This window comes from Cannabis sativa, chromosome 2, assembly GCF_029168945.1.
Source record: "Cannabis sativa cultivar Pink pepper isolate KNU-18-1 chromosome 2, ASM2916894v1, whole genome shotgun sequence".
In the NCBI taxonomy this organism is placed as follows: Eukaryota; Viridiplantae; Streptophyta; class Magnoliopsida; order Rosales; family Cannabaceae; genus Cannabis; species Cannabis sativa.
Window position 1 is genome coordinate 87,950,612 of NC_083602.1, and position 26,816 is coordinate 87,977,427.

The window sequence follows — 26,816 nt, forward strand, 5'->3', positions numbered from 1 at the left end:
ATATTTTTTAAATTTTAATAAAGGTGTCACCGCTAGCTGAACACCGCAACACCGCTGTACTTTCCAACTTTAGACATCGATCTAGCCGTTTGGGATTGGATCCACATAATACGACGTCGTATTAAAGATATAAATTTGTTACCAATAAAGAAAAGAAAGCTGTGAAGCACTGGTTTTAATTTTTTAAAAACACTTAATACGTCGTCGTTTCGAGGCCTTTTTCGAAATTGTAGTGTTTTTAGTTTTCTACTCTCACACACACACACCAATCAAATACGCTTTTTCCCTCACCTTCAAATTCAAAACCAGTGGCAATTTCGTAATTTCAAACCGATCCAAGCCCAGTTACCGACTAAGCTATCCCCACTCCCACACTGCGCTATATAATCTCTCAGTTCTTCTCTTCACTTCTCTCTCTAAACCTTCGAAAGATCAAACCCTCCTTTCTCTCTCTTTGTTTTCTCCCCAAAACCCTTACTTTCTCTCTCTAGGGTTTCGAATTCCACTACTTCATCATGTCGTTGAGGCCGAGCGCGAGGACTGAGGTCCGCCGGAACCGATATAAGGTCGCCGTCGACGCTGAAGAGGGTCGAAGGCGCCGTGAGGATAATATGGTGGAGATCAGGAAAAATCGCAGAGAAGAGAGCCTTCAGAAGAAGCGTCGTGAGGGACTTCCCCCTCAGCAATTGCAGACTTCCATTCCAACCTCAGCTGTTGAGAAGAAGGTCTTTTTACTAATCATTTTTATGTATTAAGTATTTTGTATTAACATTGCAGTTCGGTTCGGTAGTCTGATGACTATGGACTATGGTTGTATTGGTTTTTATGCAGAGTTTGCCGATTAAGTAGGGTTTAGTTTATTACTTTTATAATCTACGGCTTTGCTATGATTAAGTTGGTATTTTTGTTTGTGATGAGGACTTTGATTGCTTTGCTCATGTTGAATTCGTTCTAAGAGGGTTTTGTGAAGGTTTGGGATTCCCCTTTTCTCATTTGGAGCTGATTCACTTCGTTTTGATATTTATTTTTAGGGTTTTGAAGATGGGTTTAATTGAATTTATAACTTTGATTTTGTACACTCTGGACTGATGCCAACTCATTTCGATCAATTTGAAGTTTGTTTTTTATGTTGCAGCTTGAATTTTTATTGGTCGGAGTCCTTGTTTGACTACTTGTGACTTATGGAAACACTATTATCGTTATTTTACTGCATTTTTATTGGATTGACTTCAGTACTTCTAATATCAGTTTTGTGAAGAGGAATGGTTGGAATTTTTATTGTGCTTAACTTTATTTCATTTCTTAAATGCAGCTAGAACATCTACCTTCGATGGTAGCGGGTGTTTGGTCAGACTCGGATGATGGAAATTTGCAGCTTGAGTCTACTACTCAGTTTAGGAAGCTTCTTTCTATTGGTGAGGAATTATATCTCTGCCGCACACTGATTTTATTTTACAGTTGTGCTTTATTAATATGTTATATGTATACTTTTTTATGACTACAGAGCGAAGTCCTCCAATCGAGGAAGTTATACAATCTGGTGTTGTTCCTCGTTTTGTTGAATTTCTAATGAGGGAAGACTTTCCACAGCTGCAGGTTTGCAATTTCTTGTACCAAATATTATTTACTTGCTCAATGCATCCCATTTTTATAATTTGTATTTCCTACAGTTTGAAGCAGCTTGGGCTCTCACAAATATTGCTTCAGGGACCTCTGAGAACACAAAGGTTGTAATTGATCATGGAGCTGTCCCTATATTTGTCAAACTTCTTGGTTCTCCAAGTGATGACGTTCGTGAGCAGGTATTGAATTTAAGCAAGTAGGGTAGCTGCTTCTTAGTTTCTTTTTCTGTGACTGCTCATAGTGTTGGCAATTATCTATTACATTGCTTTTGCTTACAAATGTGAACTGGCATGTCCTAGCTCACTTTGCATAACCTTGATTTTGACTAAAGTATTTTTGACATAAGTGGAAAAGAAAATATTGTAATGTGTTCTCTTAAGTGTTTTAGAAGGTGATTTGTACTGTAATTGTTCAGAAGATGGAATTATATGGTAATATTGTAGTAGTAGTGACTGACATGGTTCTCCCTTTTGCATTTGTAGGCTGTTTGGGCCTTGGGTAATGTCGCTGGTGATTCCCCCAGATGTCGTGATCTAGTACTTGGTAATGGGGCCTTGCTGCCATTGCTGGCACAATTAAATGAGCATGCTAAGCTCTCTATGCTTAGAAATGCAACGTGGACCCTTTCAAACTTCTGTAGGGGCAAGCCACAACCTCCTTTTGATCAGGTTGGATATTTGTATGCTCGATGTACTAATACTAAAAGTTTATTAGCCTTCCTTTTTGGTTAATTTAAATTATAAATTCTAATGGTATCTCTTTTGGCCATTCTCACAGGTTAAGCCTGCACTTCCAGCTCTTGCTCGCCTTATCCATTCAAATGATGAGGAAGTTTTGACAGATGCTTGTTGGGCACTTTCTTACCTTTCAGATGGAACAAATGATAAAATTCAAGCAGTTATTGAAGCCGGGGTGTGCCCCCGACTTGTTGAACTTTTGCTGTGAGTCTTGATATCTGATTTTGTTTTTTAATACTTTTGTATTTGCGACTGCTCTTAGTATTAAGTATATTTGGGATTTGATTGGAGGTTTTTCTTGGGAGTTTTTGTTTGTGCAATATCATTAGGAGTTTAGTAATCAGTATATTTGGGATTTGTTCTTGTGCACTGAACTATTACTGTATGTTTTCCAGTCACCCATCACCATCTGTGCTCATTCCTGCTCTTCGCACTGTTGGGAATATTGTCACTGGAGATGATTTGCAAACTCAGGTTTTAATTTTTCTTTAGCTTGTGTAATTATTTGCATTCTCTAATTTTGCATGATGACTTTTCAACTGGAGTTCTGTTTGCATCTTGAGCTAAGTAACTGTTACTCTGTTCAGGTCATCATAAGTCATCAAGCTCTTCCCTGTTTGCTGACTTTATTGACAAACAATTATAAGAAGAGTATCAAGAAAGAGGCCTGCTGGACTATCTCAAACATCACAGCTGGAAACAAGGAGCAGATTCAGGTATAGCTGCTGATCTGAATTAAAAAATGTTTCAGTTTCTTTCCTCTTTATACTTAACAATCTTTGGAGACATGAGAGTTTAATCTTGGACTAATGAGTGATTGTATGTGTGATTTGGATATGAGACTTAAATCTTGTTCTAATGAGTGATTGTATTTTATGATTTGCATATTACAGTGTGTAGTTGAGGCTGGTATAATTGCCCCACTTGTTAATCTTCTTCAAAATGCTGAATTTGATATTAAAAAAGAGGCTGCCTGGGCTATCTCAAATGCTACATCTGGTGGTTCTCATGACCAAATAAAGTACGTTATTTTACTTGATTGTATTGTTAATTATTTTATGTGCAGATGTGCTGATCTGTTTGTTCCTTTTTTCTTTGGTTTCAGGTTCTTAGTAAATCAAGGGTGTATCAAACCATTGTGTGATCTTCTAATCTGCCCTGATCCTAGGATTGTCACAGTATGTTTGGAAGGGCTTGAAAACATTTTGAAGGTTGGAGAAGCCGAAAAGAATTTGGGTAACACTGGAGGTGTTAATCTTTATGCTCAGCTAATTGATGATGCTGAAGGGTTGGAGAAAATTGAGAATCTACAAAGTCACGACAATACAGAGATATATGAAAAGGCTGTAAAGATCCTTGAAACGTATTGGCTCGAGGAAGAGGATGACACAATGCCACCTGGTGACTCGGCACAATCCGGATTCAACTTTGGAGGGAGTGAGGCTCCTGCCGTTCCTTCTGGTGGATTCAACTTCAGCTGAAGGTAGTTAGTGTATACAGTACACATCATCTCCCTGAATTGTATTGACTACGATGATTAATTTCTGACATCAGTTTGTTTGATTTGTATAACAGAGCGGGGCAAATCTTAAGAGTGGCTCGACCAAGCTATAGCATGGGGACTTAATATACGACAACCATCTGTGACGAAAGGATTAAAGCCAAGTGGGGTTTCTATTTTTGGTGAGTCGTTTATCCCGAATGGCTGTTGTTGGGTTATCACATACAGCGGATGTCAAGTCTTGCATTTTTCTTCTTCTTATTCTTATTTTTGTTTTTAGTTTTGATAGAAAATGTTGTAGCTAAAAAAGTGTTGGTTATGATGGTTCGTTACCAAGTCATTTTGGCACTTTCCAGAGAGTCGTCTCCATAAATATTTGCGTTGTAGTTGAGTATGAATGAGGATACCCTTCCTATCCGTTGTACGTTGTGTGGTGATAAACTTGTATTTTTTTGGGGATTTAGAGTCGTTGATGAATTTAATTATATTGTCAGGGGAATAGTCCACTGGTCAGGTGAGAAGTTGTTTTAAAAGAAAAAAAAATCCTTATTATGAAATGAAAGATTATTATTATCTATATGTCTCGCCAGCTCAGCTCTTTGTTTTCTGTTTTGGCATTTTCTCAATCCGACCAATATATACGAGTATTATTATCATAATGAATAATGAATATGAAGTAATATTTATATTAACACTTGTGTTGTTAGAATATCATGGCTTGCCCAGGTTTGAATCCCTTCTTTTTTTTGAATAAAGTGTTCTCTATTAATTAGAGCCTTCAGAATAGACATCAATTCTACAGGTGTTAATTGGGAACATACGTTCAGCTAAAGAAATAGAATACCGGGCAATAAAATGCGTGGCACAATTCGCAGAACGCTTAACAATGCCGGTTTGAATCCCTTCTTAGTTTGCTCAAAATATACAAATCAATGTCAACTTTTAGATATTTTATGTTTTCTTTTATTCATGCTTGTTATAATTCTTTATTCGGCAACACAAACTTTACCTGTGGAATTGTTGACCTTATTTTCTGGTTGATTTTTCATTCTTTTGTCGTCCGTCCTTGTCTCTTATTTTATAGTTTGACAAGTTAATCCCTATTTTGTTTTCTTGGCAAATTAGTCACAATGCTACTACTAATACTATACTGTTACAATTTGGGTTTTTCTTGGGTCAAAAAAAGAATATGTTGAAGCAAGTCAGTTCATAAATACAGGTAAGTGATATGAATATCTTCTACAAGAACAAGAAAACAAAGAGTAAGTAGGCCCATTTTAAGGGTAGAATTTATACTTCCCAAAACCAACGAGTTTTGTTTTATGTGATTTTTGTGATGTGTGTGGAGTGATTGTATCTTTATTTTATCTTTTTCCATCTTGTACTTATTGGTTTGGGTTCAGCTTATATTAATTAAGAAAGACATTATAATGTCGAGGTTGGAACTTGGAACTTAAAGGATGAAAAGAGAAGCTGAGGTGTTAAAAATAGTGGAAATTGCACCCTATAACCTTTTTTTTATTAACCCATTTCATTTTTATCCTTTCTTTTCTATATATTTAATTTATACCTTCTTTTATTTGTTATATTCTCATTGTTCCCTTATGTAATGAAAAAAAACCTTTGTCATTTCTCTGAACAGTACCCGGGTATAATCGATAATGGACTTATGAAAGAAGGTACATTTCAATTGAAAAATAAAGCTATTTTTGGTTAACTGATGAAAAAAATGGTTATATTTCAACTTATCCTGTTAAAAATAGTGATTTTGGACCGAGGGACCTTTGAGAGTTATAGAGTGAAGTTGAAACCTCTTTAATCATACAATACTATGCAAATTACCATGAGTTGTTTATAAAAATAAAATAAGTAAATCCTTAAAAAAGACAATTAATCTATATTTCTATGAACTGCTTTAGTGAACGGTGAGCGGGGTTTTTACGAATTGGTTTTGTTGATATTTTTATTTATTTATGAGTAAATATGATTCATATTCCTGAATTATGATTTTTGTAGAGTTTTAGAGCATGTTTGCATGTTTGGTATTGTTTTCTGTTTTTTGTTTTCAAAAAATTGTTTTTAGAAATGAGAACAAAAAATAGTTTTTGAAGTTTTTAAAAACAAGTCATGTTTGGTTAGTGTTTTTTAAAAACAATATTGACCAAAAATGAATTAGTTACAGAAAATAAAATTTTGTTGTTTTCAAAATTCTTATTTTTTGTAACTTTATTTTCTGAAAACTATTTTAAAAAAACAAGGCTAAACAAGTCAAATTATTTCCAAAAAATAATTTTCTGTTTTTAAAAACAAAAAATATTTTTTTAGTTATAATGCTAAACATGCACTTCTCTTCTTATTTTTATTTTTTGTTGTCAAAATTTCTCTTAAACTATAAAAATTATTGTAAATGTCTTCTTACAGTTGCATTCTGGTTGTTTATTTAATCAAGTTGTTGATATAGCATTAACATAATATTATTCTAGTTCAATTTAAGAGTCTAGACGAAAAATAAATACATAAGTATCGATCTAATGATAAATTATGAGAATATGTATGTGCATTATTAGAGTTACTTTTTGTATGTTTAATGTCAATAAATTAAATTTCAAGTAGCTTAAAATTATTAAATAAGTCTTTGTACTACAATTATACATGTAACTCATATATTTGTAAAGATTTGCATAGCTCGAGGATGTTTGCAATAGAGAAAAATTCAGGAACAAAATTTTACAAATGTCATAGTTTAGATAGCAAAAATTAGACTAATTAAATGTTTAAACCAAATCAAGCCAATCCAAGTATGAATAAATTGGTTTGGTTTATATTTTGTACAAGTAATGATATGTAAATACATAAATCACACATAAATTTAAAATATATCTATGTGGCAAATTATTTAGGTAGAATCAATCTTAAATAAAAAGATTGGTTAAAATTGTTTTGGATATAAGTTGGTGTCAAGTTTGAGTATAATTTATATATGGGCTTATCATTTTGTTCAATTTTTTAAAAAGTAATTTATTGTTTTGTTATCATTTTTTTTTTGCTTTTCAAAGGTTATTATTTATAGATAACAATAAAAAAAAATATTGTGTATAAAGATTGTTCTCATATATCAATATTGTATCAAGAAAACAAGTTCATGTAAAATAATTAGGCAAATTAGTTTGATTTGAACCGTTGGTGAAAATTTTAAGACTAGAACTAGACAAAGAATTATAAACGATTGAGATTGACTAAATTATTTTCACCAAATTCATTTAATCCAAATTAATTAGAGTTCGATTACGAATTGTATAAATAACTTTACTAGTGATCGAAAAAGCTACATGAGATACAATTTTGTTTTTGAAAGGATTAAGGAACATGATTGATTAACAACAACAATTACACATGATTAGGCATGGAGGAAATTACACTCTATACCCTTTTTATATTGTCCTCTTTTATTTTTACCTTCTTTTTAAAAATCTATTATTTTTACCTCTTTTTTAAACATTGTACCAATTTTGCCCCTGTCACTTCAAGATACTCTCTATGTGATTCTCTTATGTAAGGGTATTTTGGGTACAATACATATAAAAAGAGGTATATTTCAAATAAATATAAAATTAGAGGTAAATTTGATTAATTGATGAATAAAAGAGGTATTTTTCAACTTACCCTTTAGGCATGCCTGTTAAATAAGCATCTCATTAGAGTGTTTTGTAAGTAGTGGATTATTATATTTTAGCATATTTTAAAAATGCACCAGTTTAATAAGGTTTTTAAAAAAACGTGTTAAATTTGATAGATGTAAAAAATTGTATTTAATATGATTAATACTAGGAGGCAAGTACACGACATAACACGAAAAAAATATGAACTTGAGACTTGCAAAAATATTTAAATATGCATAATTTATTTTTTATATGTACCATAAGTAGCTATTTTAATTTTTATTTCGGTACTATAAACTATTTAGAATTGTTTGAAAAATTTATAAGTGATCTTAAAAAATTATAACGTACGTCGATCGTAAAAAAATACATAAAAAAACTCTCCTAAATGTTGAAATATCCAGACAGTGTACTAAAACGACCTTTAAGAAATATAATACTGATTCTTTGTAAACTATTATTGCAAACATATATATAAAAAAAAAATAACAACTAATTATAAATTCAAACTGAAAAAAATGCATTTAAACTAGGGTAAAAAAATAGGTTTTTTCATTTTTACACTCCAAATCAGTGTTGTTTCTTTTTTTTTTTTATATATATATTTTTACGGAATTCTATATAGAAAATCCTATTACAACTAGCGGTGCAACCTAAATTGTAACAAAAAATCATATAGAAACCTTTATTACAACTAACGCTGCAATCACTTTAGAAATACAAACCGTACTGCATACATTTAAAAAAAAATTAAAAAAATAATATATGGTGTAATTCTAAAAACATAAATAAATGTTGAGAATGAAATATAATAGGTAGGGTTGTGATACATATATAGACTTTTTCTTTGTATGAAAATATGGTGTATATATAAAGATTAATATTAATGCTGCTATGTTTGTTAGTGAAAACAAATATGGTTATGGCATGGTTGCAAGGAACAACTCGGGTATTCTTATTGACACCAAAGCTGGCTGTAATCCTGGAACCGTTACACCTGAAGTGACGGAGATTGTTGGAATTAAGGAAGCCTTAAGCTGGATAAAAAATCATAACTGGCACACTGTCGAGCTAGAATCTGATAGTCTGATTACTGTCCAAGCTATTCGAAGCAAGATTCCTCTCAGTTCGCTCTTTGAGGTTCTTGTCCATAATTGCCAAACTCTTTTATCAAAATTCATTTTGTGAAAAGTTCAGCAAACCGACTAGCACATGTTACTAGGATGTCTTGGTCTTTATCTGAACATAGCATTTGTGTGTCTAACGTTTCAGCAGCTCTGATGGATAGCATGTATTCCGAATACTAAATTTAATGAAGTACTCATTTCATAAAAATAATAATAATAATAATAATAATAATAAAATTAAATAAATGGCCCCTTGGAGGTACGTACAGGCGGTTAATTAATGGATTTCTGTATTGTAAATGTAAACTATTTTTGACATGGTTTCATGTTATCGAGGGAACCACTATATTTATCATTATTATTATTATTATTATTATTATTATTATTAATAAAATTAACTGTCTTCTTCTTCATCTTCTTCTTCTGTTCTCTGGTTTTAGAAAAGAATCAGACTTTTCAATGGCTCACACCTTTTTATGACAAAAATATATAGAGAGCATGGGGAATATGAAAAGCTAAAAACATCACACTACTTCCCATTTTTACTTAATTTTTAATCTATTTTCAAAAATATTTAATTAACATAATAATATTATTTATGTTTGCTTGGAAAGAGAGCTTTAACTTTTTTAACCACACACACCACACTACACTATAAAACGATTGTATTGTTATTTATTGTACAAAACGATTTGATCAAATGCCTTCTTTTCTCTATCCTCAAATTATCATTTTTATTTTATTTTTGTTATGATTTGATAAAATTGTTTATTTCACATTCTTATTAAGTGTTTTATTTCACATTTTTATTAAGTGTTGGTGGTAGTGTTTAACACTTTTATGAAGTGACCTTTTGTTATTAAGTTATATGCTAATTAAGATTTTTATTTAACTTTGATATATAACAAATTTTGTCATTTCAACTTATTAAAATTATTAGATTCAAAGGCTTCTTTCTAAACTTCTGGATAAAAATTCAGGAGACCATTTGTTACATATCAAAGTTTAAGGGTACAATTTAGTACATATCGAAATTTAAGAGATCTTACATATTAAAATTTGGGGGCACGATTTGGTACATGGATCATAACCACGTTAGTAATATTGAACGAAATTAAGCATAAATCTTTGAGACTAATAATCTCAATAATTCAGAGAAAATTTCAAACAACTTAAAAAGTTCAAAAAACATATTCAGTATATATCAAAATTTGGAGACAAAAATTCTACATAACTTAAATTAAAATATGATTAGAGATTGAATTAAGACTTTCACTAATCCACTCCATAATGCCTTTACCATAAGAAGTACAAGGTGGCAAAAATTCTCTACACAAGAAAAAGTTCTTTTAGGTGTCTAGTATTATTTTTAGTTTCATATTATTATTGATATAATTATAGGGATATGATTTTGTCTGTACTTTCACAGATTGTAATCCGTGATGTACAACAACCGTCAGATGAGGTAGTTATTTGATCTGACGGCTGAGATTGATCTAGGGGTAATTAGGGTTAAAAAGTAGAATCGTACTCTAACACTCATTTAATATACCTTGAGACTCATCTAATGTACCACGAAGTACATTCCGTAAAAGTATATCATGAGACAAAATCATATCCTTATAATTATATATTGAGTCTAATATAACTTAAAAAAATAATTTTTAAAAATACCACTAACCAATAAAAATACCCAAAATGAATACATGGTGATTTCTTTTGGTCAAAAGTTGACAGTATAAACTGATTTGACCATATATATATATTGATTGTATGGTGGATAATAGGTGTACATATATTTCCATCAATATTAGGTATATACATATACCTCTTATTAGAAAGTGATGATGCATGCTTGGCAGGCAGCTTTTAGGATCTGTGTTGGAATAAGTTCCATGCCTTTGATTTTGAGTAAATTATAACAAAATTCAACTTAAACCCATTTTAACCAAAAACAAAATTGTTCAATCCACACAACATAAACACAGATTTAGTATTATTATTATTATTATTATTATTAAAATATATGTATATAATCCTTCTTATATGGGTTGTGTTTCTTACACACACACACAATAAACACAGGTATTCTTTATATGTCGTTTAATTCAAAAAGTGGTTATAAAAGGAGCAATAATATGTATTAACAAAGTTATTTATTGATTAATTAGAATAATAATCAAACCACTCCATTACTAATGGTTGATACTTTTGCCATACAAATACAATGTATATTTCATAAATACTATTTATGTTGCCCCCCACTCATTTTATGTTTCTACTAATATTATTTACATTTATGTGAGTTGTTTTCCACTAATATTCTTCAATATTAAAAATAAAAATAAAACAAAAATTAAAAAGCCAAACAGACTAAAACCGCAACGAACAAGTGGCTAGAGCGAGTAAGCGTTTTATTTCAGTTGCCGCGCGTGAAGAAACACGCACTCTTGCATGTCGCCACGTGTTATCAGATTTTATCTGAAATTTGGCGGGTGACGTGCTACGTCACCACTAGCAATACAATCACTAAGAAGGACATTTTCGTCATTTCATTATAATTCAATGGAAGATTTGTTATAACCACAGTTTATTATTGGAATATTATTGTAGATTATTATTATTAGTAGGTGTGTTCCTCTATTCCAATGTGGATTTTATATCTTATATTTTTATATAGGGTAAATATTATTTTGGACCCTGTGTTTTGCAAAAGTTACCAATTGGACCCTGTGTTTTGTTAAATGACAAAATGTATCCTGTATTTTCTAAAATAGTACAAATAGGACCCTGAATTGATTTTTAAAGTTTAATTATAATTCGATCTAAAAGTGCTATGATAAAACTGTTTACATTTTTTGTATCTGTTCGTATTAGGAATTATCTTCAAGTTGGTTGTATTAAAAAAAAAGTTGTCTAAAATTAAACTCAGGGTCCTATTTTTACCATTTTAGAAAATATAGGGTCCATTTTGTCATTTAACAAAACATAGGGTCCAATCTGTAACTTTTACAAAACACAGGGTCCAAAATGGTATTTATCCTTTTATATATAACTTAATAGTTTACCATTTATTTTAATTTTTTTAAAATTATATGTAAAACATAATTAAAAAAATAAAATAAAATAATTTTACATATATTGCCTCATGCTAAATTTTGGCCTGGCTCTTTCATTGTGCCTAATACTATTCTTATGTGGCAGGTGGTTAGTAATTTTCTATATGTTATTTATCAAAGTAAAATATGTATGACTTGATATTAAATTGTACCTATAATCGTATGTCACATCTTGTGGTGCTTGACACTATGAAGTACCTCTTAGCATTTTTTTTATTGGGCATTGAGGAACTTTTTTGTTTTAAAATAATTGTGTATGTTGCACTTAATTAGGACCATGTAATTTTTTTTAGAAAACTCTTTAGTTTAACATGTCAAAAATAAAATAGTAAAGAGCAGCATAAGTATACTTAAAATTTTAAGTTTATAAGCGGCATAAACTCTAATTTTTTTAGCGGTATAAGTATTCAATATTTGAAAAACTGTAACTTTCATTCAGTTTCATCAGTACAAAACTCGTTATTGTCGGTCTAAACGGAAACATGTAGTATCAATTACTTGTAAATTTTCTTTTAATGAATTTAAAATGAAATTTATATTGAAAAAACTGTATGAAAATTATAAAATAAAGTTAGAATAATTATCGTGCATATAATATATTTTAACTTTATTTTTAGTACCGTAATTTTTTTAAAAAAAATTCTTATGTGGTCCTCAATATTTACAAAATAAACTATCATGAAAAAAAAAGAATAATTTTATTTACAACCCACAAAATGATAAATACAATCCAATATTTAAAATAATTAAGTTTAAAATATTTTTTAAAAATCACTCTTAATATTTTTTAGTTAAATTTTTATCTCATATTTTTTTTTTGTGTTAACTTTAATATTTATTTTTATAATTTTTTTAAATCATATATAAATTTTTTTGATAAATATATTTTTTTAAGAATATGAGTTTGAAGAATTTTTTTTTAAATTAATATAACTAAATATATATAAGATAAAAAAGTATAATTATACACGCTTATAAAATAAAAGAGTCATGCGTGTAGCATACTGTTTAAATTTTATTTTTGACATGTTAAATTTTTCTGAAGGTTTCAAAATTTTTTAAGATATCTTAAATAACTACAACGTATATGATTAAGAAAAAAATTGGACTAAAAGATTTTTAGAATACCAAAATAGATAAAGGTACATCTGTATTCAGTGTATTTTTTTAGGAGAATGTATTGTAAAATTTTGTTATATATAAAATAAAAATTATTAAAATAAAGATTCATTGATAAATTTGTAGGAAACAAATAAAACTCAAAAAAAAAAAATGTATATATTTAACTAAAAACTTGTCCTAAAATAGATAAGAATTTACGAGAAGTGCCCTTTTAGAGACTACCGAATTTTCTTACATTATTTTATTTTAATTTAATTTTTAATTTTTAATTTATTTTCGTCTAAACCGGTTAGGGTTTTGGTTTGTACATATCCAGTAGTACTCAGTACAGTAGCGATCACTATCGGTGTGTGGGTCTCTCTCCTCACTCCTCTTTCTCCATCTCTCTCTCTCTCTCTCTCTCTCAATTCAAATTTTGGGCTACTGGGTTTTTGAGCTCAAACTTCATGATCACGGTTTATCACTCTGATCATCTTATACAACATACTCACTACACTTAGACCAACGATCTTTTTCTGATCTCTCTTCCTCATTGATATTTTATTCACTACTTACTGGACTAATGGGCACCATGGATGTTACTGAAAAGGTTCGGATTCTATTTTTTTTTTTTTATTTTCATTTTTTTGACATTTGAGCTTGAGTTCACTTTCATGGTGTATTTTAATATTTTGCTTTTTTGATGATGATGATGATGATAATGATAATGATGATGAAACAGGAATCATTGGCTGATCAAACAAACGAGTATAAGAAATGCTGCTCTGATTGTAGGACCACAAGGACTCCCCTCTGGAGAAGTGGCCCAGCTGGACCCAAGGTCTGTCCCCCCCATCCTCTCCTAGCCTCAACCCTCAAATGGGTTTATTTATTTTTTAGTTTTTGAAACAATTTTCTACCCAATTTCTCCATTATACAGGAATTTGATCTGGGTTTTTTCATCTTCTTTTATTGTAATCATCACATCTTCTTTGTTTAAGATGATTTCAAATGGGTTTTTCTTGCTTAGCTTTGTTCTTTGCTCTATCAACTTATTATAAGTGTTTTTTTGTTCAAAACTCTATCTCTTTCTCAATACTCAAAACCCTTTTGGCCTTATTCTTTTGCATATTTTGTATTAATTTTTGTGTGTGTTTTTTGTTTTCAGTCACTATGTAACGCATGTGGGATCAGGTACAGGAAGAAAATGGCATCTATGTTGGGATTGAAAAAAGGAACAGAAAGGAAAAAGGAGAGAAGCCATAGTACTAATAATCAACCCAATTCTTCTTCTGGTGGAACAACCATTACTACAATAACAACAACAACAAGCTCTGTTTCAAACACTACTAATAATAATGTTAATGGTGATCAAAACGACAAGGGTATGACTCAAACGACATTAAAAGTTCGTTTAATTGCTTTGGGAAAAGAAGTGTTGACTCACAGGCTGTCTTCTTCTTCTTCTTCTTCACCATCAGTAGTGAAGAAACAGAGGTGTCGTAGTAAGAGAAAAAAGTTGGGTGAAGAAGAACAAGCTGCTTTTTTGTTAATGGCTTTGTCTTGTGGCTCTGTTTTTGCCTAAAAATAGTGCTCTAATGGTGGTGATGGGGTATAAAAAGTAAAGAGGAACACTAAAAAATACATGTTTGTTTAATTTGTTGTGTGTTCTTTTAGAAAAGGTTCACTATATTATATAAATATATATTATACACCCTTATGTTAATGTTGTTTTGGGGTGCTTATCTAAATGATATGATATTGTTTTTTTGGGAGTAAAGTTAATGAAAAGGAAGGGGTCAACCAAATAGTGTTTTTGTTTTTGAGACTTAGAGAAGGTGACATACATTCCTTATTAATGTTTTTGGTACTATATTAATTGTAATGGTATATATATATACATATTATTATTAGAACACTACAATGAATGATTGGTATATATGTGTACCAATCTCAATTGGGTTGTGCTACATTTATTAATTGATGACGACGTATAATTATAGTTTGATAGTTTTGACTATGGAAAAATAAAATATTTAGTTTGAATTTGTTGGTCGTCTTCGACATCTTTATGTCTTTACTTTTTTAGCTCCTAAAATGGGGGTGGGTGGGGTAAGATTGGCCGTCAAAATAAATTGGTATGAGCAAGATATGATAGGAGACTTTTTTTTAGTGAAAATAATTAAAAAATTAACACTTTATAATAAGAATAACTTCTTATGAGGTCTAGGATAATTTGAGGGGTATGATTTGGTAGATATTATATAAACAATTAAAATAAGAAATTGAATGAAATTGACAAAAGTCAATGATTTGATAAAATTAAAAATTAAATAAAATCATAATTAGTTTTTTTTTGGAGCATTGTTATAAAATATCAGTAGCACTATTTATTGGTAGTAATTTATGATTGTTAATAATATTCTATAAAAATTATTATATTAAATTATATGAGTTTTAATATTGATACCTGGGGAAGTAGCACCGTTAGTCACTTTTAATATTTTTGATATTTTGAATGTCTTTTACTTTATATTTTTATTATGAATTAATGATGTCTTAAAGATCACATTATTGATATTCTTATTTAAAGGAAAATAGAAATATGCACGGACATGGCTCTTATAGAGTATAATCATCTAAAAAAAAAGAAAAGAAAAATCTCTTAATACCTATCTCAACTAAAGGTCCAATAAATGTAAAGAAAGTCCAAGGTTATTTTAAAGAGGAAAAAAGTCTTAGGCAAGTAGATCCAATATCCTTTTTGCTATTTGTGCTAATCATGTAATATTTCACTCGTCTACTTATTCATGCTTCAAAGTTTAAAGATTTTCATTTTCACCATTTATGCTAATAATTGGGTCTATTAATTTATATTTTGATGATGATCTTGTTATTTTCTGTAAGGATTATCCACAGATTGCTCAACTTCTTCAACATGCTTTTTTTGAGTTTTGCAAAACCTCAGGGTTGTCTGCCAACAAGCAGAAATCTCAAATTTATTTTTGGGGCACTAGATAAGAGACTAAAAGGAGCATTCACGAGTCATTGTGGGTTATGAGAAAGGAAGCTTTCCTTTGAAATACTTGTGGGGTCCGTTTAAGACCTATAAGATGAAGAACATCAGATTGTGGGCCTATAATCTCTAAGGTCTAGCAGTGCTTACATAATTAGGCTAGTCGACACTTTTTCTTTTCTAGCAAGGCTCTACTTATTCATTCTATGCTGCTTGGTATCTGTTTCTATTGACAGAACATTTTTCTCCTTCCTCAAAGTGTTATAAAAGAGATTGACAAATTCTGTAGGAATTTTTTGTGGGGTACCAAGGATAACTGCAAGCTACACTTTACCTCTTGGGAGAAACTGTGTCTTCCAAAATAATATGGAGGGATTAGTTTTTTAGAGGGGTCAAAATAGAATAAAGGAATGATCATTTAATACATTTGGGATATTGCTTCTAAACCTGATGCTCTTTGGGTCAAATGGTTGCAAAGTATCTACTTGAAAGGAAAAACCTTTTTGGCATCACTCGACTTGAGGAGATCCTAATTGGCATTGGAAGAAACTCCATGTGATATATTTCCTCCAAATGTATAGATCTCCAAAAGATGTTTGTTTTATAGAAAGAGATCCGGAAGGTCGTTCACGGAAGTCCAACTTGTCTTTCTCCAAAAAGGAGTTCTAGATAACTAGTTGTTCTCTCTTGGAAAGGAGTTCTGGATGGCTAGTTGTTCTCTCGTAGAAACGAGTTCCAGATGGTTAAGTGTTCCCTCCTGGAAGAGAGGCCTGGATAGTTGAATGCAGCTATCACTATTCCTATCCAGGAAGTCTCTTCACTATACGCTTCGGTCTGTCTTAAAAAAAGCGTACGTCTCATTCGGAAGCACTTTAACTTGAGCTGACGTAGAGATATTTCTATGAGGAGTTTGTAAAGTTGTAACTAACTTAACAACTTAGCATTTGCATCCATATCCCTAATCTATAAATACCACCAAGACTTATCATTTTTTAGTTTCGAGAGGTGACTTCGAGGGTGAAGATTTAGAACACACACACACACACACACACACACACAGAGAGAGAGAGAGAGAGAGAGAGAGAGAGAGAGAGAGAGAGAGAGAGAGAGAGAGAGAGAGAGAGAGAGAGAGAGAGAGAGAGTGGTTCGAAGAAAAGAGAGAGATTGTGTTTTAGAATTGTATGAAGAATTTTCTAGAGATGAAAAAGATTATTGAGTAAGAATGTGAGAGAAAAACACTTTAAGAGAATTCAAATAGAGAATCGATCTAGAGTGTATTGTACCTCTATTTTAACTCAATCAATAAAGACAATTTCAATGGTATTTCTAAATTGGAGTAGAGCCATAGATCATATCAGTTTATAAGACTTGAACCGATATATATCTTGGTGTTGATTTTATTATTTTATTGCCTTAATCGTTTCTAGTTTTAAATACTAAGTTCATCCTTATTTTATCTCTAAATACTGTGTGAATTGTTAATCTTGTCATTGCTAATTATTTGATAATTATTTGATGATTAAGTTTTAGATTATTTGATTTAGCACATTAGTTGTAATTTTCCCATACTCCTCAAGCTTAGATTAACCATATCTGAATCTATAGTACATGTTGCAGGTGTAAATGAAGGTTTAAGATTAGCAAATTTTACAACTCGCTCTTTGATGTTGTGGTGTAGTCATTGCGAATTTATTTTTTGGCAGATGGTGAACTCTCAGTTGATGACCAGAGAGATAAACATCAAAGGTTACAATTCTCTATTGCTTCTCCTTACTGTCCCGTTTGTAATGAATTTTTTTAAAAGCCATGCCATGATCACTTGCTCTTTTTGCACCCTTTCTCTGTTGCACTACTGTGCAAGTTCCATGGATGGGTGAGCTTCATAACTTGGCCCATTGTGTATTTAGATTGGAGAGATTGAAATGGACAACTAGGGTCTGATTTACAATGTCAGTAACTGATTGGAGAGATTGGAATGAACAATTAGGGTTTGATTTACATTGTCTAATTGTTGTATTAAGACTTTAGCTTTAGCTTAGTTTGTAGCTCGTTTATTGTCTTTTAGTTTCGGTTATTTATAGTTAGATTTTATTCCCTTTTTCTCTAACTGTTTTAACCAATTCTTTAGCAAAGTTATAGTTGAGTTAGTTTCTAAAGTCAAGTGGAGTTAGTTAAGTTGGTTTGGATTATGTTAGTTGGTATTTTATGTCATGTGATATAAATACTTTGTTCCCTTCTGTAAATTCATTCATTCAATTCTAATAAAATCATTTCATTCTTTTTCAATTTCGTAATATGTTGTTATAGCTGTTGCATCCTATTTTATTTGATATTGATTAAATAGGGAATAAAGCTGGTTTTAATTGTTTAAGTAGAATGAGAATGTCCTCTAAAAATAAAATCATTGCTAATATTGAGAATACTTGATAGTGGTCTTAGCTTTGTCTATATAGGTGTTGCTTGATATAACTTTGTTGTTTAATTTAATGAGAATACGTCTCCTCTTTTTTTTTTTTATTTTTTTTTATTGGAATTATTTTACAAATATACAAAAATAAAAAAAAATTACAAAAATACGGTTTCACAGAATTTTAAATATTTTTATAATTTTTTTTTTATTTTATTTACAGAAAATACAATCTTTTTATGTTGTACTCTTATTAATTTGCTGTTGATTTTTTTGTTTTTTTGCATGCTATTTTTTAATATTATTAAGATATTATTTTTATGTTACTTTTATGTAGTTTTCTTGTGATTTTTGTGTTATTTCTATAAAAAATTGTAACAATGTAAAAAAAAAAAAAATCACTATAAAATTATAATTATTTTACAAAAAATAATGCCAGTTTTTTATTGGGAAATTTATATGGTATATTAAATTTTCTCATTTTTTACAAAAATACTGTCAGTCGGTATTTTTTACTTTTTTACTGTGTTTTTTTATAAATTTCATACAGCAGTATACTGTGTTAAATTTTCATTGGTATTCTACTGGTATTTTTTAGTTGTTCTACTGTTGTTTTGAGTTGTTATGTTTTGTGTTTTACTATAAAAATACAGTAATTTTTCGTGTGACAGTATTTTTATAAAATTTAACTTAAATTTCAGTATTTTTGTAAGTTTTCCAATGTAAAAAGTAGCAGCCCTGAACCCAACTTGTTTTAGGCCAATATTTGAATAAAGATGTGGGTAGCTTGGGTTATGGGCTTTGTTGAAGCCATTGTAAGCCCATTTGAAAATTGTTTTGGGAGAGAGCTTATCTTATCTTGTCTTGTTTGTCATCTTAATACTCAATTCTCAACTCAAGATTCTCCTCTAATCCTATTATTCCAATATATATTTATAGGATCCACAATTCACGCCTTTAACATCACAATTCAATAAAACAATGCAATCCTCTTTTGCTATTCAACTTTGTTTTGTTTTGTTATGCAAAACTATATTATTTTTATACAAAATCCACATTGACTATAGTGATATTAACACAAGTATTATATTATATCCATTTCAACTCCACCAACTTTGCTAATTGAGTCACGTGCATTTAATTTAATATATTTTTTTGAAACATTGGATAACTCATTTTTTTTTTCTATATATAATTATCACTTAAAAAACCTAAACATCAACTCTAATTATGTGTATAATACACCATCTGTTATAAAATAATATAAAGAAAAAAAAAGTAAATGAAAAAAAAGATGAAGAAGATGAAGAGAGAAAGAGAAAGTGAATGAGAATTTTTGAGTTGTTTATTCCAATGGAGTGAACCCCTATTTATACAAATATTAAGAAACTAAGAAAAAGAGGAATATTAATTACAATTAATGGTAATAAATAGAAAATTTGGACATCCACATAATTATTAATATTTATAACACCATCAAAATTATTTTTTTTATAGAAAAAAAAGGTGAAAACCCGATGGAAAATCATTAACCCATAAAGAGCTTAACAGCCTAATGTGTTTGGTCTATAAAAGAAAAAACTGAATTGGTTGGTGTAATTTTGAATATTAAATAAAGATCATTATGAGTAATGATATACATAATCAAAATATGCATTATGCATCAAAAATTAGTGCATCTCTAATGAAGATGAAAAATGGTGATCTATTGCTAAAAATAAAATACAGTTCTTGTAAAATATTTGCTCTGGTATGTTAAAAGTATATCGAATAGCAAAAATTAATCTAAACTTACATCAATGTAAATTTTATATGACAATAAACATATTATTTTAATGTCATTTTTAATAATTTATTATTAATTATAAAAAATTTACATTTATTTTTTACATAAACTATAACAAAATATTATATAATTCAATTATTACCTTACACAACCAAATAAAATTTACACATTATTCACAATTATATTTTCCATCATAATATTCTCTATAATTATATTTTTTTAACACCTCATTACAAACACCCATTTAATGGCATTTCTTAAGAAAAGAAAAAGTATTCCTTTTCTTTTATTATTTATTAAAACAAATTCTCTCTTTCCTAATTTTAATAAATTAAAATATACAATTGCATAAGAAAATGACTATCTTACCATTCATTCTCATTACTTATTAATAGGCTTAAGGCAATGTCTTGAGTGAGAGAAGTTAATGGTCACCAAAACACAAAAACACATGTATATCAAATTCAACCAGAATGAGAACATGGTCTCCACAAGTACAAAAGTACAAACTTGTACAAAAGCATAAAATGGATCCCACCCAACCCAATTATCAATATGCTATGTATTTTCCCTCTTATTCAAGATAGTCATAAGGAGGCAATTCATCCTTGAAGACCAATAATACCTACACAATAGCCAAAAAAAAAAAAATGAATACACAAAGGATCATAAGAATTAACACTTGGATTACAATTCAATTGACACTACTACTATCAACTTACCACAAGCAATTCTGCCACCAGCATTTCCAGTGCTCTTGCTTAGCTCATGTCCTCCTAAGTATTCAAGCCAATGTTATGTTGTATTGAGTTAGATCACAAGTTGTTATCAAGGTTTAAACAATTAAAAAGGGTTGAGTATTTGAGAGGAAGCAATAGGGGGGGTGATTATTACCCTTTCCCAAGTCATCGGGATCAGCGTGAACGACGACAGCACGACCAATGATGGAGTTTGAACCACAAAGAGGAATCTATGAACAGAAATGAATATGAACTTTTAGAAAAAGTTATGGTTATGATATGAAGCATTAGAGAATTAAACCCTTGAAAGAAAAAAGGAACAGCAAACAAAACATACTTGCTTGTCAACTATTGTGAAAGTAGCAGTTCCTGAAACAAAGAAGAATGAGAGAATGAGCTATTATCATTCATCAGTAGGTCGTATAAGGATCGTATTGTATTAAATAATAAATAATACAATGTTTTGGATAAAACACTGTATTGTATTAGTTATTACGACCATATATTTTAATATAACGTGTTTCGTATTATTTAATACATAACAAATTATTTGTACTAGTTTGTATTATAATATTTACAAAAGGTCTGAAGTTAGGGACTCGGACCATGACCCTAGACCCTGAACCCGAACCCAGACCCCGGGACTGAAGCCAAGGACCGAGTTAGGGTTGAGTTTATGATAAAGATAGTATAATTTTACACAACCTATTTATACAAATTGATATCAAACATAAGATTGTATTAAATAACACAATACAATACAACACGATGTACCAAACAAGCCCTAAGAACATAACTTTCACACAAGATATAATGTACCCGAATGCCCAATTGCCACATGCTATCTATGAAGTGCACAAGCAGTTCAAAACCATGATATAAACACTAAATACTTGCTTGCTTACCATCATCACCAACAATGATGTTTCCAAGATCACCAGCATGGCGATGCTCATCTTCAGGGGCACCGTGTTCTTTACCAGCTGGATTGAAGTGTGGACCTACAAGAAACTCAAAATTAAGATCGATAAACAAGACACAAAGTATGGAAGCATAGTTAAATTCTTTCTACTATAAAGGAGCAAAGATTGCAGAAGCTGTACTGTACCAGTTGACATGCAACCGTTTGTGGTATCCCCAAGAGCATGGACATGGAAACCATGAAGGCCAGGCTTAAGACCCGAAACATTTCCGGTCACAGTGGTTGGCCCTGTAAAAGAATTGCATAAGAAATCACTCTAAATACTACAATGGCTATTGACATTTAACATAATCAAATCAAGTAAACTATTGTAGTTAGTTACCATCTCCTTCTTGGACAAAGAGGATAGTTCCTTTGACACCCTCGCTAGAGTTAAGAACAGCAACTCCCTTCACCATTTTTCTATGTGATCTAAGCAAAATAGCTAATTAGAAAAACCCAGAATGGAAAATCAATCCAGCCATTTTCATTTCTTCCTTTTAAATACTGTAAATTTCATATTTTTGGATAGTGTCAAACAATACCATTTGATCTTACAGCAATGGATCTTAGGAACTTTCACAAGCATAATTAAACAAAGTAAATGAAGCCAAACCTTAAAACACTCAAATACCCACTAAAGTGTACATCTTTAAAAATACAGAAAATGAATTCCTATACTCAATATTTTCTTGAACTGTTGCTCTACAAACTATTCAAATAGACAATCAAACCCAGAAAAGAAAATATGAAATTACAGCCATCAAAATTTTCAACCCAGCATAAGCAAGAACAGATATGCAATCTACGAATAATTATTTATCTTCAAAATCAGCTCAAAGAAAATAAAAATATAATCTTTGAGTTTGGGTTCATCACTAGACTGTATACGAAAACAAAGATAATACTACTTTAAACAAATCAAAAAGAAATCTTAGCTGAGTAATCAGATCAAAAATACCCAAAAGACAAAAAATAATTACAAAATCAATCAGATCAAAAACAAAACAAAAAAGATCACAAAAATAATACTACTTTAAACAAAACAAAAAGAAATCTTAGCTAAGTAATCAGATCAAAAACACCCCCAATTTTTTTTTTTAACAAAATCAACCAGTAGTAGAAAGATGAAGCTCACCTCAGAACACCCCCTAAGGAAGAAAAAGAATGAAAGTAAGGTTCTGATGCAGATGGGTTATGAAAAAAACTGTGTGAGTCAAGAGAGTAAAATTGAACAAGTCTAATGGGGAATGTTCTAGGGTTTACTTCTCCACCACCTACCACCAACCCACATTGCAAAGGGCATTATTGTCATTATTGATTGTGTAGTCATTGTTTTTTCTTTTTCATTTTTTTTTTTTCATAAATATCAAATTAAAAAATAAATTACAAAAATCCCATTTTCTGTCAAAAATAAAAAAAGATGGGAGAGTGTAGTGTAGTGTAGGTGAGGTGAGGGTTGAGGTTATAGCCGGTTCAGACGCACGATCCGCAACTATTGGGACTCACACAACTGCCATTGTCGTCCTCATACTCTCTCTCTCTCTCTCTCTCTCTCTCTCTCTCTCTCTCTCTCTCTCTCTCTATATATATATATATATAACTTCACTTCCATTACACGTATCTACAAATGCGGTTCTTTTCCCAATCTTTGTTATTACTTCCAGGTAACTCTCTCTTATACTTTTCCTTTCTTATATTCATTTCGTCTATTCTTCTTCTTCTTCTTCCTTTTCATTATATTGGTCTCTTCTTCTTCTTCTTCTTCCTCGTGAGTTCATCATTTAGTTTCACTTGTGTAAGTTTTTGTTATGATTTAATGTCTTATTATGGTTTGTTTGTTACGAATCTGTGATAAATATTGTAGCTTGATGAAATTTCTATGACCAGAGAATGAAATCTACCACCTTTAGTTAGTTTCATACAAATTGACTGTTTTTTTTTTAAGTTTTAGTGTAAATTTTTGAACTTTGTAGTGGAAATTTTCTGGGAATAATTAGATTTTTTAATTCTTATGAGTTTCTCAGTACAATTTGTTGATTGGTTTCATTTATTTATCACAATCTTTCATTGTTCTCTCTAATATCTTTTTTAGGTATGTCTTTACTCTTTAGTGGTTATTATGCAAAAATTGGATCTTTATCCAATGGAAGAAAAAACCCATCACGAATTTAGTTCCTGAAGAATCAAATGCCTAAAATATCTGATCTTGGAATTCATTTCACTGTTTGGGGATAGATTAGTTTGTCTTTGTCATTAGTTATAGGTTTTCAGAGTTTCTTCCTATTCCTAATGCTGCATTTTCTTTTTTTTCTTTGTAGTTGAAAGTTGAAACTTGAAAGCAAATTGTCCTTGTGATGATCATAGCTCCCATGAATCTATCAATATTTCATGGTTCTAGATGTAGAGTCAATACTTTAGCTCATTTGTGGAGTGGAAGCCTCCATAGTTGGACTAGGAGGCACATCACTACCTCAAAGCTTCATGATCCCAAAGTCCCGGGGATTGGAGGAGGAAATACTAAGAAATGGACAAGAAGGCCTATAACAACAAAAACAGAAGGAAGTATTAATACCCCTCAAACCAGTAAACTTAGCAGCATTAGGCATGAAGTTTTAGATGAAACCATTTCAGCAACAAGTAGTTCTTTGAGTATTGGTAAAACTGAGATTAGTCAATTCCAAAAGCTTCAATATTGTGAAGTTCAGAAAGAAGAGAGTTATGAGAGTTTGGCCAATCTATTGACAATTATTTGTTTTGACATTGAAACAACTGGATTTAGCAGAGACAGTGATTGTGTCATTGAGATTGCACTTCAAGTTCTTCGTGGCGGTAAGAATAGTACTTTCCAGACATTGGTAAACCCGAATAAGTTTGTGCCAAATACTAAAGTTCATGGCATTACCTCAAGCATGGTCAACAGACGCGATGTTCCAAGGTATCATTATGTTCTGTTTCAACTGTTAATTTAGAACATGGAATAGATAATCAGTGTCTTAATTCTGCATTGTTGAGTAGTTTTATAGGACCCCATGTGAGCTAGTTCAGTAAAAGTGGTTTAGGAAACTGCTGCTGTTAAGTTGGAACAAGAATTTATCTTCATTGTGTTGCATTTCTTAGTTTTTATTTAATAAATGATAGCTAATAAATATTCTGTTTACATGGAGGATGAAGGACTTGATACCAATCTTACTTCAGTATGTCAGTAGCCATCAAATGCCTGGAGGCAAGGTATTGTTGGTGGCACACAATGCTCGAACCTTTGATGTACCGTTTCTGATTAGCGAATTCAGTCGCTGCTCGATAGAAGTTCCTTCAGATTGGTTATTCCTTGACACCCTTCCTTTGGCACGCGAACTAATGAAAATTGAAGGTGTGTTCTGTTCTGTTATGTGTTTGTTTTGTTATGTGTCCAACATTTGTGGTTGAGTACTAAATATTTAAAAGCTTTTGAATTATGAAAATATTGTCAACAGGATCAAAGAAGGCATCACAGAAAGATTTGATGGAACACTTTCAAATCAAAAGGGAAGGTGATGCTCATAGAGCTGAGTCAGATGTGAAAGGTTTGACATTAATTCTTCGAAGGCTTACCTTCGACTTGAAGCTTTCAACATTGGACCTTCTTGAAAGGTCTTTCAGTGCCTCGGACTTGATCAATCAAAAGAAGAAGAAGAAACCCAGCTAGTCAGGCTTGTGCAGCCATTTGCTGTAGAACTAACTTGTGTTGCTGTTGTTGTTATTGTTGAATTTATTCAAACTCAGAATGAGAGATAGGTGATACCCTTTTACACACCTAGTAATTTACTTCAATTGTCTAAGGTGTTGGAATCCACTGGCTTTTGTTAGAGCATTAAGAAAGCCATTAATTGTAATTGTTTACATTTATTAATAAAAAAGTTACTAAATTGTGACTTACATAATTTAAGGTAAATATCATTTTGGACTTCATACTTTACGATACACGACTTATATGCCGGGCCATTATAGGAACGGCATTGATCTCTTTTTTTAATTATTTATATTATTATTTGTATTTATAAAATTAATTTTATTTATGAAATTATAAATTTAATTTAAGAAATTTCTAAAATGCATTTTTTTTAAGTGTACTGGTTTATTTCTAACTATTTTGGTATTTGAGAGATTTTTTTAGTTTAATTTTTTTTATAGTCGTGTGCATTATAATTATTTAAAAAATCTTGCAAAATTTTGAGAAATTTAAAAAAAAAATTAACACGCTAGAAACAAGGTTCAAATTGTCTATTGCATGTGTGAATCTTTTGCTAAACATAGAAAAATTAAAGATAAGAAAACTCACATTGAACTTCGAAATGTATTAATTGAACACTTGTGTAACGGTAACTTACAAAATTAATATAATTTAATTAATCTTTTTAAATTTGTATTTTAGGTTTGAATTAATTTAATGTAACTTCTTTCGTCGTGAATGTGATGTTTCTTCTATAGTAATATAATATTGGCTGATTCTACAATGCACCTCCTTAAAATGGATGTATTGATGCACCCTTAACTTGTTTCGGCATCTAGAATAATTTTTTAGTCTAATTTTTTTATATTCATTTACGTTATATCTATTTAAGATATCCTACAAAATTTTGAAAAATTCAGAATAATTTACAATATAGAAAACAATGTTCAAACAGTTTATTTTACACGGGTATAAAATAAAATAGTCACGCGTGCAATATGCTGTTTGAACGTAGTTTTTGGCGTGTTAAACTTTTTTGAATTTCTTAAAATTTTGCAGGATGTCTTAAATAACTATAACGTACATGACTATGAGAAAAAATTTGACAAAAAAATTATTTCGGATGCTAAAACAGATAGGGGTGCATCAATACATCCATTTTAAGGGGGTGCATTGTAGAATTTTCCTATAATTGTATATATGTTATTACAAACAATATGATATTTCAATTTATCGAGTTTTACCGATTTTACAATATTATTATTTTTAAACTAATTATGAAGTTTATTTAAATTATTATTTAAATATAACAATTGTAGTGATTTTT

At 30.4% G+C, this 26,816-nt stretch overlaps 4 protein-coding genes across 8 annotated transcripts; 3 read left to right on the forward strand and 1 right to left on the reverse strand.

The window, feature by feature from the left end:
* The first annotated feature begins 228 nt into the window (after window positions 1–228).
* Window positions 229–4,438, forward strand: LOC115718934 (importin subunit alpha-2). Its single transcript, XM_030647763.2, has 11 exons — window positions 229–725; window positions 1,313–1,415; window positions 1,505–1,596; window positions 1,671–1,802; window positions 2,106–2,291; window positions 2,401–2,564; window positions 2,756–2,834; window positions 2,948–3,076; window positions 3,254–3,381; window positions 3,466–3,843; window positions 3,936–4,438. The coding sequence occupies exons 1-10, from the start codon at window positions 516–518 to the stop codon at window positions 3,839–3,841; spliced, it is 1,599 nt and encodes a 532-aa protein (XP_030503623.2). The 5' UTR covers window positions 229–515; the 3' UTR covers window positions 3,842–3,843; window positions 3,936–4,438.
* Window positions 4,439–13,077: 8,639 nt separating this feature from the next.
* On the forward strand, window positions 13,078–14,723 carry LOC115720617 (GATA transcription factor 17). Its single transcript, XM_030649779.2, has 3 exons — window positions 13,078–13,477; window positions 13,610–13,708; window positions 14,036–14,723. The coding sequence occupies exons 1-3, from the start codon at window positions 13,451–13,453 to the stop codon at window positions 14,450–14,452; spliced, it is 543 nt and encodes a 180-aa protein (XP_030505639.2). The 5' UTR covers window positions 13,078–13,450; the 3' UTR covers window positions 14,453–14,723.
* A 5,702-nt stretch (window positions 14,724–20,425) lies between these two features.
* Window positions 20,426–23,052, reverse strand: LOC115719200 (superoxide dismutase [Cu-Zn]). Of its 3 annotated transcripts, none has more exons than XM_030648149.2 (8): window positions 22,916–23,052; window positions 22,121–22,209; window positions 21,925–22,026; window positions 21,722–21,817; window positions 21,154–21,185; window positions 20,971–21,046; window positions 20,799–20,852; window positions 20,426–20,701 (listed from the first exon to the last, which is right to left on the reverse strand). In XM_030648149.2, the coding sequence occupies exons 2-8, from the start codon at window positions 22,194–22,196 to the stop codon at window positions 20,679–20,681; spliced, it is 459 nt and encodes a 152-aa protein (XP_030504009.1). In that variant the 5' UTR covers window positions 22,197–22,209; window positions 22,916–23,052; the 3' UTR covers window positions 20,426–20,678. The 3 variants fall into 3 exon arrangements, with proteins under 3 accessions (XP_030504009.1, XP_030504010.1, XP_060964873.1); XM_030648150.2 differs by having other exon boundaries at window positions 22,121–22,200; window positions 22,916–23,050; XM_061108890.1 differs by having other exon boundaries at window positions 20,426–20,852.
* Window positions 23,053–23,170: 118 nt separating this feature from the next.
* LOC115719199 (exonuclease DPD1, chloroplastic/mitochondrial) lies at window positions 23,171–25,711 on the forward strand. 3 transcript variants are annotated; one of them, XM_030648147.2, is made up of 4 exons: window positions 23,171–23,444; window positions 24,099–24,715; window positions 24,945–25,150; window positions 25,254–25,711. In XM_030648147.2, the coding sequence occupies exons 2-4, from the start codon at window positions 24,135–24,137 to the stop codon at window positions 25,463–25,465; spliced, it is 999 nt and encodes a 332-aa protein (XP_030504007.1). In that variant the 5' UTR covers window positions 23,171–23,444; window positions 24,099–24,134; the 3' UTR covers window positions 25,466–25,711. The 3 variants fall into 3 exon arrangements, with proteins under 3 accessions (XP_030504007.1, XP_060964872.1, XP_030504008.1); XM_061108889.1 differs by having other exon boundaries at window positions 23,311–23,444; window positions 25,225–25,711; XM_030648148.2 differs by lacking the exon at window positions 23,171–23,444 and adding an exon at window positions 23,451–23,575.
* Window positions 25,712–26,816: the final 1,105 nt, after the last annotated feature.

What these genes read in the sequence shown, in the direction of transcription:
- LOC115718934 (XM_030647763.2), top strand. Translation starts at nt 516, where the DNA reads ATGTCGTTGAGGCCGAGCGCGAGGACTGAGGTCCGCCGGAACCGATAT. An exon ending in TAGGAAGCTTCTTTCTATTG is followed by an intron (nt 1,416 to 1,504) that starts GTGAGGAATTAT and finishes TTATGACTACAG; the next exon opens with AGCGAAGTCCTCCAATCGAG. An exon ending in GAAACAAGGAGCAGATTCAG is followed by an intron (nt 3,077 to 3,253) that starts GTATAGCTGCTG and finishes TGCATATTACAG; the next exon opens with TGTGTAGTTGAGGCTGGTAT.
- LOC115719199 (XM_030648147.2), top strand. Translation starts at nt 24,135, where the DNA reads ATGATCATAGCTCCCATGAATCTATCAATATTTCATGGTTCTAGATGT. An exon ending in AACAGACGCGATGTTCCAAG is followed by an intron (nt 24,716 to 24,944) that starts GTATCATTATGT and finishes GTTTACATGGAG; the next exon opens with GATGAAGGACTTGATACCAA. An exon ending in CGAACTAATGAAAATTGAAG is followed by an intron (nt 25,151 to 25,253) that starts GTGTGTTCTGTT and finishes TATTGTCAACAG; the next exon opens with GATCAAAGAAGGCATCACAG.
- LOC115719200 (XM_061108890.1), bottom strand. Translation starts at nt 22,196, where the DNA reads ATGGTGAAGGGAGTTGCTGTTCTTAACTCTAGCGAGGGTGTCAAAGGA. An exon ending in TCACAATAGTTGACAAGCAA is followed by an intron (nt 21,047 to 21,153) that starts GTATGTTTTGTT and finishes TTCTGTTCATAG; the next exon opens with ATTCCTCTTTGTGGTTCAAA. An exon ending in TCCCGATGACTTGGGAAAGG is followed by an intron (nt 20,853 to 20,970) that starts GTAATAATCACC and finishes TTGAATACTTAG; the next exon opens with GAGGACATGAGCTAAGCAAG.
- LOC115720617 (XM_030649779.2), top strand. Translation starts at nt 13,451, where the DNA reads ATGGGCACCATGGATGTTACTGAAAAG. An exon ending in CCATGGATGTTACTGAAAAG is followed by an intron (nt 13,478 to 13,609) that starts GTTCGGATTCTA and finishes ATGATGAAACAG; the next exon opens with GAATCATTGGCTGATCAAAC. An exon ending in GTGGCCCAGCTGGACCCAAG is followed by an intron (nt 13,709 to 14,035) that starts GTCTGTCCCCCC and finishes TTTTGTTTTCAG; the next exon opens with TCACTATGTAACGCATGTGG.